The sequence below is a fragment of the Pholcus phalangioides genome, unplaced genomic scaffold (genome assembly GCF_987345545.1).
Source record: "Pholcus phalangioides strain wild (caught in Gottingen) unplaced genomic scaffold, Ppha-v1.0 ptg000015l_1, whole genome shotgun sequence".
NCBI classification, from domain to species: domain Eukaryota; kingdom Metazoa; phylum Arthropoda; class Arachnida; order Araneae; family Pholcidae; genus Pholcus; species Pholcus phalangioides.
Window position 1 is genome coordinate 3,245,496 of NW_028301608.1, and position 15,384 is coordinate 3,260,879.

General features: G+C 38.7%; 1 protein-coding gene across 2 annotated transcripts in view; it reads right to left on the reverse strand.

The window, feature by feature from the left end:
- The window catches only part of spg (dedicator of cytokinesis spg), a 121,915-nt gene that overhangs the window by 86,262 nt on the left and 20,269 nt on the right, over window positions 1-15,384 (reverse strand). For both annotated transcript variants that reach the window (XM_089242572.1, XM_089242571.1), the window contains exon 6: window positions 12,726-12,874. In XM_089242572.1, coding sequence (XP_089098698.1) covers window positions 12,726-12,874 — 149 coding nt within the window. The remainder of the gene's footprint in view (window positions 1-12,725; window positions 12,875-15,384) is intronic.

Sequence of the window (15,384 nt, forward strand, 5' to 3'; positions counted from 1 at the left end):
ATTCGCACTTTGTCTTAATTTCACTAAAGTCACTTAACCAATTATTACTCCAGTCTGTTAAAATTATGGGGGGAATATTACCTTTCTTTCTATTCCTTGTGACTGTTGTAAATCCCTCCTCATTATTCCCTGTGTTAGAGTTATTTTGCTGATCACAAGTTTGTTTATCTTTTGTACCTTCATTAAGATTTAATTTCAGTCCTGAAGATTTATCTTATCTTTTTTTATTGCAAATTACTACAGCAAATCCATCCGTACTCTCTGCAATTTCATCTTGTGAATCATTACTATGTTCTTTTTTATTAGTCATGTCACCAGATTGTGTAGTTGAGTTTGACCTATTTGCTAAGTTTTCCATGTTATCACTAACATCAGTGTGCATAACAAGTATTTGACTATGTTCATTATCACCAGAGTCATCTGTGTTGTTTTCTGCTAACAAAGCAGTTTCCCTTAAATTAGATTTCCCCTCAATAGTGGATATGGAGATATTTTTAGTTGTATTATCTCCAGAAATGTTCAAAGTGCTATTTTGAATGTCCAAATTGGGTAAGGAAGTATCACTAGGGACAAACGAATCAAAAGTAGTATTGTTGTTTTTTGATGACATTTCACCTGAAGTTTCATATGTAGAACTACTAGTACTACTTGTGCTAGTGGTGCAAGTATCACATGAATCACTACTAGACCCTGATGTTGTTAGCGAGTCATAATCAAGTTTTTTATTTAACTTGTTAACACTATTCTTACAGTTTTCCCTAATTAAATCATTTTTAGCATCAAGTGATTCACAAATTTGAGGTGCCATATTAGGTTCCCCATTTCTCGCTTCATTTAGACAGCTCCTTTTCATCCTAATCTTTTTTTTATCCCTTTTTTTTCTTTTTCTTAGTGACAGGTTCCACTGAGGGGGTTCCACTGACTTTAGGGACTACAGTTTTGAACCTAAGTTTACTGCTGTGAATACATGTTCTAACATTTAAATCCTCAAAAAAGGATTTTGCAGCCTTAAGCACCATTTCATGCAACTTTTCCTCTTCTTCAGCAGTGGATTCAAGCAGCTGTACATACACAGAAAATACAGCCTCTAAATTTTTAGCTGTGTCGCATTCATCATTTCTAGAAAGTGAGTTCCCCTCATCATAACTATTTTTTAGCCATTGAAACACAAGCTTTTCAAATCTTTCACCCTGATCAGGTGATTCATGATACTCTTCCACAAGTGAACACAATTTTTTAACCACCAAAATATTATCAGGATTTGCAAATGGACAAATAAGCCCCATGAGCACTCACAAATATGAACAGAACTTACCTGAAATAAGTATCCAAGAGAAAACTCATGAAGAAAAACTTGAAATCCACAATAAAAAACACAAGGGGGGAGAAAGAAGGGGCAGACTTTGCACTGGGGGGGGGGGGAACACACACATATCACAATATTGAGAGCGATGGGACACTCAGGATCAAAGATGACCGTTTTTCCACACTGCAGATGTGCTGGAAGCCAATCATTATCTCCGAAGAATCAGATCGCACTTAACACCGTAGGATAAGTGAAGTCCGTACTACTATAGATGAGCCAACGCGTTATGATACTAACGTCGTCGAAAACTGGAGCAACGAAGAACACGTCCTCTCTCCTCGAAGGCTGTCACCTGAATCCGTTATGATCACCAGACCAGACCAGCATCAGATGCTTACCCCCATCCCCAGCTCCAAAGGGCTGATAGTGGGACGTCCAAACAGGCCAAGATAGGCCTATGAAGAGAGAAGAGTTTGTCTGTTAGTAGTGAGAGTGTGTGAATGTGTAGAATAAAGAGGACAAATCCGTGCGTCATGGTCATCAAATCTTTCTGCCAGGTAAGGAAGTCAAAAAATATGCCACCACAACCAACAGTCACAAGCACCCCACACCAGCAAAGGAGGTTAGCTGAAAGAGGCAGTGAGCATGTACATGTGAAAAACAAAAATTTGCGAGTTCCAAAAAACAAAAGTCCACCACATCAAAAAGAATATAATTTACACCAGTTCAAAGCATGTCCCCCTCATTAAGGGAGAAGTTTTTTTTTGTTTTTTTTTCAATTTTTCATATAAATGCGAGTAATGTGAGTAAATGCGAGTATATGCGAGTAAGATAAACAGTGCAAATGCAGATATATGAATAAGTTACAATAATGCAAAACAAGAGCTATGTACAATAGTCAACTTAGCCGGTTATTTATCTAAGATTTTCCCATCGGAGATGGAAAATCTGTTTAGGCCTACGGAAGGTGATTCTTCTGGCCGAAGTTCTGGGGGTAGGGGCCACATTATAATTAACCAACTCTTTGATGTGTTCAAAATTTGAGCTTTCCATGGCCTCATACTGTTTTTTATTAAGCTGCTTAATGTAGGTAAAGATTTTGTCTAACTGAAGATCTCTGCGGATGTTTTCATTCCTGACGTACCAAGGGGCACCGGTAAAGCGCCTTAGGATTTTGTTTTGAGATCGTTGAAGAATTCGAATGTTAGTTATCGAGGCATGCGCCCAAACAGGGGAGGCATACAGGAGGGTGGGTCGAAGAATTGACTTAAAGAGTAAAATTTTATTCTTAATCGAGAGCTTCGCCTCAGGGAAAATAATCCTGTTGAGAGCCCCCAAAATGCTATTGGTCTTGTTACAGGCATACTTAATATGAGGAGTAAATGTCATGGTCTTATTCAAAATACACCCTAGATATTTCACCTTTCGTGCAGGTCTCAAGGGGTGCTCACCAATAAATAATCGTCTGTAGGGTGGGATCTTGGTTCTACTAGCAAACCATGCAAACTGACATTTCTCCTGGTTGAGTACTAGATCGTTTTTTTCACACCAGTCCATAATTTCATCAGTTGTCTCCTGCAGGTTGTTAACGGCTTGCGAGGCTTTCCTGGCGTTACACAGCACCACAGCGTCATCTGCAAAAAGGGCAAGTATGCCCACCTGTGGTGCCGGAAAGGAGTTGATGTATATCAAGAAAAGCTGAGGGCCGAGCACACTACCCTGAGGGACCGATGCTGTTATTTTTTTAACTGTGGATACCCTATCACCATGTTTAACTTGAAATGTTCTCCCGGTCAAGTAATAATAAAAGAAAAGTATATAATGAGGAGGGAAGCCAAGATCAATGAGTTTAACAAGAAGGGTCGGGTGATCACATCGGTCAAAAGCCTTGCTAATGTCGAAGAAAGCCGCCGCGACAAACTCGTAGTTATTTTTTGCAGTGGTGATAAAATCAGTGACCCTCATGAGCTGCGTTACGCAAGAGTGCTCATGGCGAAAGCCGTGCTGTTCGGGTCTAATGATGTTATTAGTGGTTAAGTATGTCTCCAATCGGGTCGAAATGACCCTTTCAAAAATTTTACTGATATTGGAGAGCAGGCTTATGGGTCGGAAAGAAGCTGGGGGGGTCCGAGCCCGATTTGTGTATGGCTTTAATCATCGCATGCTTCCACGGCTTTGGGAAGTAATGTTTTTTTATGGCTGCATTAAAAATGTTCGTCAAGTTGAATAACATGTTACTAGGAAGATTTTTAAGAGTAAGGTTACTGATGCCATCTGCTCCACAAGCTTTTTTTGTATTGAGATTGGAGATAATATCAGACACCTCCATGACATCAGTAAGTTGCAGATGTTGGGGATTAGAATGTAAGTGATGATGGATGTATTCGGCAGCTTTCCTTCTAAGTTCGTATTGTGTGTCAATATGTTGTATATGGTTGGGGGAAAATTGTTTCTGGAATGCACTAGCAAACGTCTCAGCAATATCCTCCGCCGAAACAACAATTCCCTGGGGCCCCATGAGCTTGTTCACACTGTTCAAACCCTTGGGTTTACACAACTTCCAGGCCTTCCAGATGTTGTTGTTCTCAGTAGATGCATTCTCAATAAATTCTGTGAATCTACTGTTCACATGGTGTTGAGTTTCATTGTGAATCTCTCTGTTAAGTCTATTGAGAGCTATTTTATCAGACCTGCGACGAAAACGTTGCCATAGTCCTCGTATACGGTTTTTATGACGAATTTTCTGTAAGATTTCCCTCGGGAGACCAAATTGATGTTCGGGGCGAATGACTTCCGTGGATGAATTCCTCAGAGCAGTAGAAATAGTGTCCGTGAAATTGGACACCGCACTGTCCAATTCCGTTATTTGATCTGTATCATAGTTTACTGTAGGTTGTACTTGTAAAAGTTCCTGGAACTTATTCCAGTCTGTCTTCCTCACAACATGTCTTTTTCGAGGGCATAGGAAATTTATTACAAAGAAGACAGGGTTATGCGGGGAACTGAGAATTTTTTTTGTAAAGGTGTTGATATCAAATAGGAAATTTTTCAATATGCCAAAGTCAATAACATCAGGCCTATATCTTCTTTGCGACGGAACATGGGTGGGTGTTTCCGAAGAGTGTATATTGAGAAAATTATTCAGACAGTAGCGCCTGAGGACCCTGCCCCCTCTATTGGATCCAATACTGTAGAAGATGCCATTCTTGCAGTTCCAGTCACCCCCCATAAATGTGGGTAACTGGGTATTAAATATGTGATCGAGAAGAGTAATGTCCAAACTATTTCTTGGAGGCTTGTAAACTGCACAAAAGGTCATGGTTGATCTGTTGATGTACAGGTTAATCGCAATTACCTCCATTTGTGTAGATGAGGGGAGGGAAATTTCATGAAATGAGAAAGTATTCCTCACAAAAATTGCCACACCTCCTCCTCGATTCAAGGTGCGGTCTTTTCTGACCCCTGTAAATCCATTAAATTTAATGGATTGGCTAGGCAGTAGCCATGTTTCACTTATTAAGATTATGTCCACCTGATTATTATATATCTCTTCTTTTAATTCGTGAATTTTGTTTTTTATGCCATTGGCATTCCACGCCATTACCATGAGAGGACGTGGTAGTGAATCTCGTGTATTACTAATTGTTGGGGAGAAGAAGTATTTCAATCAGAGCTTGTAGTGTTAAATTAATTTTGTGAGTAGTGAATCCAGCAGTCTTAAGAAAATTCGTAAAAAAAACACTAAGCTGCTTGTATTCGACAGAGTCCATAATTTGCATTTTTTGTGACACACTGGTTACAGGGGCATTTCCCTGTTCAATTTCAAGACATACAGCATTTGTATCGGATAATGCAACAGGATTTACCCCTCCAGCAGTTTTATCCTTGTCTTCATTTGTTGAAGAGGGAGTTCGCGAGGGTGTCAGAATGGGATTAGAAATTTCAGTGTCCACATCAGAGATTGAAGATATATTATGTCTGTGCGTAAAGAATAAAAGTTGATGCAGGACTTCTCTGTATGAAATCCTGGCATGTATTTCAGTGAGGGTCAGCTTGGCCTCAGACACCGATTGCACTAACGTTTTTTTTTAGCGCAAGTGGATGAGTGCCAGGCCTAGTGACACTATGAAGTTCCTTTTGTTTGTCTATGTTAAGTTTAATCTGATTCACATCCACCATTTTTTCAGTGTCAATAATTTTCCACCTCTTAGATTGTGTAGAGGGGCTGATTGTAGTTGATCCATTATACAATATGGTGTTTTCATCAAGATTTCCGTCAGTAGCCTGTGTAGCCTGCACATTCCTTTGCATGTGTGAATTATCCATCAGTTCAGGGGGAATTTTGGGGATAAATGTTCTTCCTTTATTCAGTCCAACTGTGGGCCTGGATGGACATCCAGAATAAGTAGATGTATGAGGGGCCCCCACAGTGATAGCATTTGATTTTTTTTTGATTGCCCTTGTCAACACAGCTCCTTGTCTCATGAGGGCCGCTACAAAAAGCACACACAGGGTCTCTCCTGCACCTAAAGCTGCTGTGCTCGTACATTTGACAGGAACGACATTGCAGAGGACCCTGAACCCCCCTGTACCTCCCAACCTGTATAGTGATGTCAGCGATTTCTGTTGTGTTTGCAAAACTTTTGTCCGTGACCGGCACCTCTACCAGAAATAGAGGAAGGGCCCTACCCGTGTGGAAGTTTTTCATATTTGTAACCTTCACAGGTTTGAAGTTTTTGATTTCAATGTCTTTTTTGATTTCATCCGGGTTTACATTCGCCGGCAATCCTCTGATAACAAATTTGATAGTCCTTTCACCAGGTGTGTGGTAGGTGAAATATTTGAATTTTTTCTCATCGAAAAATTTAGTGACCAATCTGTGGTCCTGTTCAGTATACACTTGAAAGATTAAGGTGTTAGATGTGGTCTTAAATTGAGGGGGTACAGCACATTGACGTTTAATTGCTGCGAAATCAGAGAGCCAATCATTCCCCCACGTAGAGAGGACAATAGCAGGAATATTTTTGTGTCCCATCTGTTTGTTATTTCTCGTATTCCCAATGCCATTGGCACCATGCGAGACATTGTTTACATTACTTCCATCAATGGGGGGTTTTGAAATTTTTTTCCTTCTGTGGGTAACTGTAATAAAGTCCTTATGTATAATAGTGTCCATTTCCTCATCCTTATTTGTCAAGGGGGGCTTCTGTGATAATGTTTGCACTTTGTCATTAGGTAATTCATCAGAATTAATTGTGTTAGCAATATCATTAGCATTTAGTGTAACTCTGTGTGCTCCAGAGGTGCTAGCATCTGTATTCACAGTTTGTATGCCATTAACATGATTGGTTGGACTAGGTTCTGGGGAAATTATGTGCGGGACAGATGGCCTGAGGTTACCGTCATGCTCTTCGCTATTTGAACTGAGTCCATTTAAGGTTCCATCACTGCTAGTGATATTTGAAGTTGAAGAGCCCGAAGAGTCATCAGTACTACTCATTGTAGCACTATTTGAACCGTTAGGGTCATCCACAGAAGACTTTTCCTCAACATTGTCTGAAATACGGGACAGTTGGTCAGTAATTTCACTATGTACCGTGCCTTCATCCTCAATACTTGATGAACAATCATTGGGTAGCGAATGTGTAACATCAGAGTTTGCACCAGTCGGGGATTCGTTTTTAGCATTTTGCTTATCTGGGGATTTTTTCTTTTTTTTCCTAACACCAGGCTCCTTGATTCTGTCAGAATTTTCCCTGGGTGTAGAGGTTAGAGGAACAGCATCAGATTTTTTTCTGAACCGGGCAGCCTGTTTATGCTTACAAGACTCAATATTGAGTGCATCGAAATAAGTAATAGAGTGCAATATGAAATTCTCAAATTTTTGGGACTTTTCCTCCATATTCGAGGTTTCCCATAATACAAAATCATTCATGACAATGAGTTCAAACTCACATGCAAGCTTGCATTTTTGCCCAACGTGAGCAAGATCATCACTTTCAACCTTTTTTTTTTAACAAAGTCCAATAACAAGGACTGAAATTTGTCCCTATATGAGCTAGATTCGTTGGCTTCAGAGGCCCAAGAACACAAATTCCTAACAACATCAACTTCAGAACTCGCAAATGGACATGTACGTCCCATTTTTCACACATACAATACCACTTACCTTGATCCTAGAAGATTCCAGCAAGAAGAAAAACACAAGGGGGGGGGGAAATAGGGGCAGACGTAACACTGGGGACAGGGAAACACATTTCTTCATTCACTGGCGAAGCACAGGTCACATCCATAGACACCAGCTCGAAGAATCCTCGATGCAGCACAATTTTCAACTGTGAGTGCGTATCCAAGGCGATTCCCAAGTAGCACGGTGGCGAAGACTGGAGATCCGTAGATCGACGAACGCAGGAACTTCGTAGCGTTATGCATCTAACGCCCGTCGAGTCGATTTCTTGATACGGCAGCGGAGAGAAATAGCACACGTCCGACCTCGTTGAAAGCTGTCACCCGAATCCAATCTTTTTTTATTTTATTTCTGTGTTAATTTCAAATTACCTGTGTTCTCTGTTATGTTTCCGGGCAAAAGGCTACTACTTAGGTCTTCTCCCTGCTTGAGTCACATTGCTTCATCGGGATTGGTCATTTGAGCCAGATTTTCCCCATTGGCCAAAGTTGTTCCTAAGATCTTTGGAAAAACATTTTTTAATTTGCTCATCATTTTTGAGATGGGAAACCAAGCACTGTTGATCTTCATCCTCTCTTCCTTTCTGTTGCAGTTCTTGCACTTTTGCATCTCGATTGCTTCTCTAAATATGCGTGAAAAATATCTTATGTCATTGGATAGCACTTGGATGTTCACGAATAGAATTTTGTGATCCTTGGTCAGGACATGATCTGCTACGGCTGACTTGTCAACCTGACCCAGTCTACAATTTTGTTTGCGCTCGACTATAATCTGGTTGATATCGATTTTGTGTGTGTGTGTGTGTGGTGCCTATATACACTTCTCCACAACTGCACAGGATACTGTAAACCCCAACTGCTTTTAGTACGTCCCGTTGATATTTGGCTGACCTGAGACATTCACTTAGCTTTTTGGTTAGCTTGAAAATGGTCTCAATGCCAAATTTTCTCAGATGTTGTCCAATTCTATCCGTAACTCAAAGAATGTAAGGGAGAAAAGGAGGCGTTTCTTGAATGTATGGCTCTCATCACATCCCCCCCATAGAGTATCCACTGGCCTAGAAGGTCCTAATCAGGTGTAATTTTTCTTCAATAAAATTTTCTAGCTCAGGTTCTTCTTGCCCTTTCTACCAGAGCTTTTATCATACCTTGCTTCTAGGCAGGATGGTGATCGAACTCCTGGTGCAGGTATCGGTCCATCTGCGTCTCTTTACGGTATACCGTATGGACCACAGTCTATTTACATTTCTTCATGACCAGAACATCTAGAAACAGAAAGGTCCTCTCTTTTTCTTTCTCCATTATAAATTTGATGTTATGATGTAGTATACTGTTCAGATGAACTAGGAACTCAAGTTTTTCCTTTCCATGACCCCATATTACAAATGTGTCATCCACATACCAAAACCATGTTGATGGCTGGTATTGTGCTGTCACCAAAGCTTGCGCCTCGAATCTTTCCTTATAAAAGTTAGCCACAACCGGGTTGATTGGGCTGCCTATCGCCACCTCTTCAATTTGTTCATAATATTCACCAGTCCAACTGAAATATGCAGTTGTGAGACAGGCGTGGAAAAGGTCCACAATATCTTTCGTGAACAGTTGGTTAATCTGATCCATGACATCTTTTAGCAGTACATTTGTGAAGATTGATGTGACATCAAAAATAACCAATATTTTGTTGGGCTATAGCACTACATCACCAATCCTTCCTGTAAAATGTTTGGAGTCCCTGATGATCATTCCACCGATGTATGTCCTTAGCATTGTTACCAGGTGTTTTGCAAGCGAATATGTAGGAGACCCAATGCTGTTCAGTATAGGGCGTAGAGAAACTTCTGGCTTGTGCACTTTTTGGGAATCCATAAATACGTGGTGGAATTACCTCTGATCTACAGGTAGTCTTTTTGATGTCTTCTATAAAAGAAAATGATTTAATGATTTATTTGATGATAGCGGTTCATCTGACAAAGTATCTGTTGCATCGGATTCCTCTTTAGTTTTTTATATGTGGCCGGGTCCAACAGGTTCTGCATTTTTTCTTCTTAATCTTCAGATTTAATAATAACCGGAGTATTTCCCTTGTCTGCCAGCAGCACAAAGATGTTCTTATCTGCATTAAAATATTTTATCGCTCATAGCTCTCCCAGTTTCATGTTTGGCCTAGGCACTTTAGCTCTCTGTAGAATGCGAGATGTTTAAATCCTGACTTCTTTGGCCTATTCATTAGGAAGGCTTCAGATTACAGCTTCCACCTTCATGACGATGTCCTCCATTGGCACAGTTTTAGGCATGACTGCGAATTTTCCTCCTTTTGATAGTACCGTTGGCTCCTGAGTTGAGAGGTCTGTCACTAAGTTTATAACAGTTCTTGCCATGTCCAGAGTTTGATGACACATTGCTCAAACTTCTTTTTCTGTCGGACGGTTGATGAAAAAGCAATTGCTTTGCCATCCCTCTGTAGGTGATAGTAACTGACTATCTTGGTGTGTTTGTAACTGACCATTACAAAAATGACATGCCATAAAAATTCAAAACATTATCTCTCTAAATATTAATCCAATCCCAAAATAAACTCATTGACCATCTGTCATAGAGGAACGATTCCAATTTAAAAAATACTCAACAGGCATTCAAAAATTACCCTGTACCAGTTTTGAGAGTGAAAATACAGTATGCAACAAAATAAAAAAAATTGAAATTTTTAAGCAGTCCCTCTGTGCTCCAACTTCCAATGAAAAAGTTTTTGCCCTGTATCCTCATGCCAACAAAAAAAATTCCATGTTTCAGATAAATATTCGCAGAGATATTCAAATTTAAAAAAAAGTAAATTTGGGAAAGAACAGCGTTAAATGAAGGAAAAACATCTTACTTCTTCATTGGAAGTTGGAGCACAGAGGGACTGTTTAAAAAATTTAGATTTTTTTTATTTTGTTGCACACTGTATTTTCACTCTCAAAACTGGTACAGGGTAATTTTTGAATGCCTGTTGAGTATTTTTTAGATTGAAATCATACCTCTACAATGGACGGTTGATGAGATAAAGGCAATGCTAGCACTTACACGACAACCTGTATAATAAATAATATAATAACACAGTGGGTCTTAACCATTTGAAGCCAGCTGCCCAGATGATTTCTTTTTGTGAGTGAACGACCTGGTCATACACATGACTAATGAGTAACTAAGGGGAAAAAACTAAAAGGTGAATCATTCATGTCCCAGTTTGACTGATGTGAGAGACCGTGGCCCAGAGGTTGAGAAACACTGCAATAATGCTATAAATAAACATATGATATGTGATAATTCATTGTTGTGTACGATTATACAAATTAAGAAGTGATGACATAGTTTTTCGCATCTCTCGACTGAATATGTGCATGGTCCGAATGGGCTGAAAACAAACCTGTTCCTGTTGTGCATAAATATGTCATAAGAAGAGCACATGTACATTTCTTCATTCTAAGTAGTTTAACACTAATCTCACACTTACTAGTATGATTCGATTTACTGCGGGCAAATTTTTTATGTGTAACGATAATTTCTAAATCCTAGGCACTAATTTATTTGAATCTGATTGGATCAAAATGTTTTAAATACTACTCCTGCGATTTTTTTTCCAGTTTATTAAAATGGATGAGAACAGTTTAATATGAATGCTGTACTGGTAAAAACTTTGCTAGGGATTTGTTGGAGATTTCCTCTATGTTGGATATCTGTGTCACTCTCTCTGAAGCAACTGGGGATTGTTGTAACAGTATCCCCAGCTAGTCGCTTTTCATTCATCCGCATGAGCAGCAACTTTCCAATATCCTCCAGCACATGTGGCCGTTGCTTTGATACTCTTGTAACTTTTTTTGCTGTATTTAGTTCTCTTAATTTCTTTCTTCAATATTGTGCAAATCAAGAATGTAGACTGACACGAAATTAAAAAAAAATACTTTAAGCACACATGTGCATGGTTACAATGTTACATCTAATCTCGTAAACAGTAACACTTGTGTTCATTTTGAGGGTGAGGCACGCAGACTGGAGATGATCAGAGAGTATATTACCCATACGTGGGGGAGCAAAAGAGAAAAAGCATCAGTAGCATCAAGTGCAGTGAACCCCACAGTATTCTGTACCACTGTTCTGAGCACTCCCAGAATTCATTCAGAAATCAAAATATATCATATGAGGCTCAGGCAGAGCACCCACAGGTGTAGGGTTACCAGATTCAAAAACTGAGAAAGGAGGACAGCTGTACAAGGACTCTTTATGATGTCATTCCAAATTTTCACAACAGGTGGTGCCACAGGGAATCAGCATTGAGTTTGTTTGAATCCTGTTTTCTTTGTTTCTGAATGGAATAGGAACTCAACAACTCCTTTCCCTTCAGTACACAGCATTTGGTGAACGTGCAATTGGCATGTTCTTAAATTATTATATTCTTCTTCCAAAGCTGTTTCTCGGACAATCTTTTTCCATATCTGGCAAGCTGGGCCATAAAACAGCATTTATCCTGCTTGGAGGCAACTTGGGTTTTTATATTCTGGAAATTTCAAGGTTGATCGGTCAAAGCAAGTAAATATGTGTGAAAAGAAAAAACACATATGAAAAACAAAATCATATCAATGAAGAGATATATGTTCCAAGAGTGAAAAAAATATCTCCAGAAAAAAAGAAAAATTCCCAAAACCTGGAAAGGAGGACAAAATGGCAAATTTTCTGAAACCTAGGACAGCTCTTGAAATAACATCAAAAAGGAGGATGCCTGGTAACCCTACACTGGGGAGTAATACTTCAAACGCCGCTGGATCCAGTGAAACTAAACAAACTACAAAATTTTTGCTTGCAATGCAATTATTGCTCGTTAATCAAATCAAAATTTGTTCAAAATTTTCTTGTTAACCAAAGTTCCACTGTATATAAATATAATCATATACATTGATACAAATATATGAAACACACACTGCTTAACCTGGATTTGCTTAAGAGCTATAAAAAATATTTTTATTTTTCCAAACTGGAAAGACATCTCAGCATATAAAAATAGTCTAACCATATTAGAATGAAAACTTTTGAATATATGAGCTGAAATACTTGATATTATACAAATACAAATACAACGCCACAACAGGCAAAATGCCCAGCACAAATGTATAAACTTGAATGTAAGAGATGGTCACAATGAATTATAAATACCTAAGACAAGGTCGACAAAACTTAAGAACAACAGAAATTGAATTACCTGTTGCCCCAATCAATTTTGGTGGTTATTTGTTCTTTAAGCTCACGCATTTGGTCCTGAGTTAATGTCCCACTGATCAGCTGCCTTCTCCATTCAATCAGCTCTCGCATGACAGTTTGTAGTCGGAGAAACAAAGTTGTATCTCTTTGCTGAAATGGTAATAATGCAATATTAATTACTCTGGAACATCGCTATGATGATAATTATCACAGTCAGTTGAAAATGATTTTTAACAAAAAATAATCAAAACAATGCAATTTCATTTTTAAAAAATTGGGCTCACCAAAACATCTGCTTTAACGCTGTCGCATATTTCCAGTTCTCAATGATCGTTCCACAAATTACAGTTAAAAGGGAACCCTGTTAACCTTTGAGAATTATGTTTGAGGCCACATGATATCAAGGAGGAAAATACAATAATTGGGGGGGGGGAGGGGGGAAATATCTTTCCTTTCATCTCACCAATCACCAGTAAAAGCATTTCAGATTTTTTTTCTTTATGGTTGTGCTGGCATCTTTCTCCTCATTATTATTTATCATACTGTACTCGAGTGGGTTATCAGAGGATTATATGCGTAACGAGAAGCTGTTTATTTTTATGTGAATTAAATAACTATTTATTCATAGTTATATATATATATATATATATTGGAGCACAAAATTCATTATACATGATATTTCAACATGATTATTAAGTTAAGTAACCCTATCTCAATTCCAGTAACTGGACTCTCATCCCGAAAATCTAGGTTTGAACTTGGTTTTTTGTGGTTTTCCAGCTTTGAGGAGCAAATGGGAGCTGGTCTTTCATTTGAAAAGTCTCTTCATAGAGAGCAGGCAGACCTACAACACGATACTGGTATAACATGACTCATTTCCATCTTTACTTCAGAAAATGGAAGACAAATGGTAGCATGAACACAAGACAAATGCAACTCAACAACATAAATACGTTAGAGCCACACATACATGCAGAACACATTCCAGCATGTGCCGATTCGCTAGAAATTCCATAGAGGAATGTGCATGAGGTGCATGTACGGTAAAGTAGTTGTGGTCAGTTCAAATTGTGCAGTTTTCTGAAACGTGATATTATAATTCAACCACGGATTGTGACTAATCGAGGTCAATAGTTTTGAGAATATAATAGATCATACCTCATCTCATTCAGATTTTTCTTCTGATGTAACACCTATATTCCTTTCGTACAACCATCTGCAGTAGTTTTACTTTTTTCATGTGAGTGCACTTTAATAAGTGAATCAGTTTTTTATTTGGCTAGCAAAAATGTCATTTGCCTATTTATTTTGCTAAAAAGTTACTTTTTGTATAATAAAATGAAAGTTTTTTTATTTTTTTTCAAAAATAAATGTAAAAAAATTAATTTTTCACAAGCACAATGACATCATGAGTGGTAAAATACCGTAATCCGAATCTCAGTGAGTAGTTCTCCCAATTTTTATTGCAGGAAGCAAAAACAATGTTTGTTCAAGCATCAAGGTTGTACTGAAATTTCCCTTTTTTTCCTTAAATAGCTCTGATTATCCTTGTCTCTAAGATTATTCTTTATAAGCATTTGGAGATGATAGGCCACTGGTAACTGCTCTCTCCACCCAAAAGGAAAAAATTCCATCTATATTTCAAATTGTGAGTGAAGTGTAATGATTGAATACCTTTTCAGAACTGCTCGTAGTAGCTCGCAACTCAAATAATTGATGCTATCATGGGAAGAGCATAAATACTGAATGGTGGTGACATCATTAGTGGCAAATTTGCATATTTCGATGACCAATCGTGAAAATTCTTTGTGTCTAAATTTTCCCAAATTTCACTCTTTTAACAAAAACTTATTTTTTGTATGCATTACAACACTGTTTTTGGTATATTCAGATGTTTGAATAATATTTTTAGAAAGAGAGAGAGAAGTACCTGATAATATTTTATTCAATAATTTGGCTTCTTTTTAATTTAAGAACCAATTTCATAATTAATGAAACGATGAACCTCTCCGCTAACTGTACAAAGTACAGATTGTAACGTGCCGTTGGTCCCCCAGCGTAAAAGTCCATAGTCGCCGTTACGTAAATCTGTTGTTGTCATAAATATTGTTACTATTCATTGGCAGCGGTGATCGTATGGTGACGATCAAGGCCAATCGTGATGATGTCCGCCTACGATCACATGCAAATGAGGTGACCTTGAAGCCGATTGGCTTGTTTAGACACGTGCGGTCGGAAGTTTTTCCTTTAAATACCAGCCGTACGTTGTAACAGCTCTGACTCTGTGCTCATCCTTTGTTTTGTTCATTCAACTGAAGCCCTCTAGTTGGACGGTTCTCCGTCTTGCTACTGTATCATTTGGCCTTAGGCTGGGAAAATAAGCTAATAGTTATTTAAAATGAAATAGTTTATAGTATCTGAATTTGTTTCCTGGCAGGTCCAGAATCGAAAGCATTAATTTATCTTCATAGTCGAAATACTTCATTGCTGATGATAGACGGAAAGTAACGTAGCAGATGGCCTTGTCAAGGCTACGTGCAGTAAGTAACATCTTGGAGATCCGGCTCTCAACCGAGACGCCCCTGCTGGAATAGATCCAGCCCTCAACCGAGAGGCCCCCTGGAGCTGATCGAGGTGGTCCGGCCCTCAACCGAGAGGCC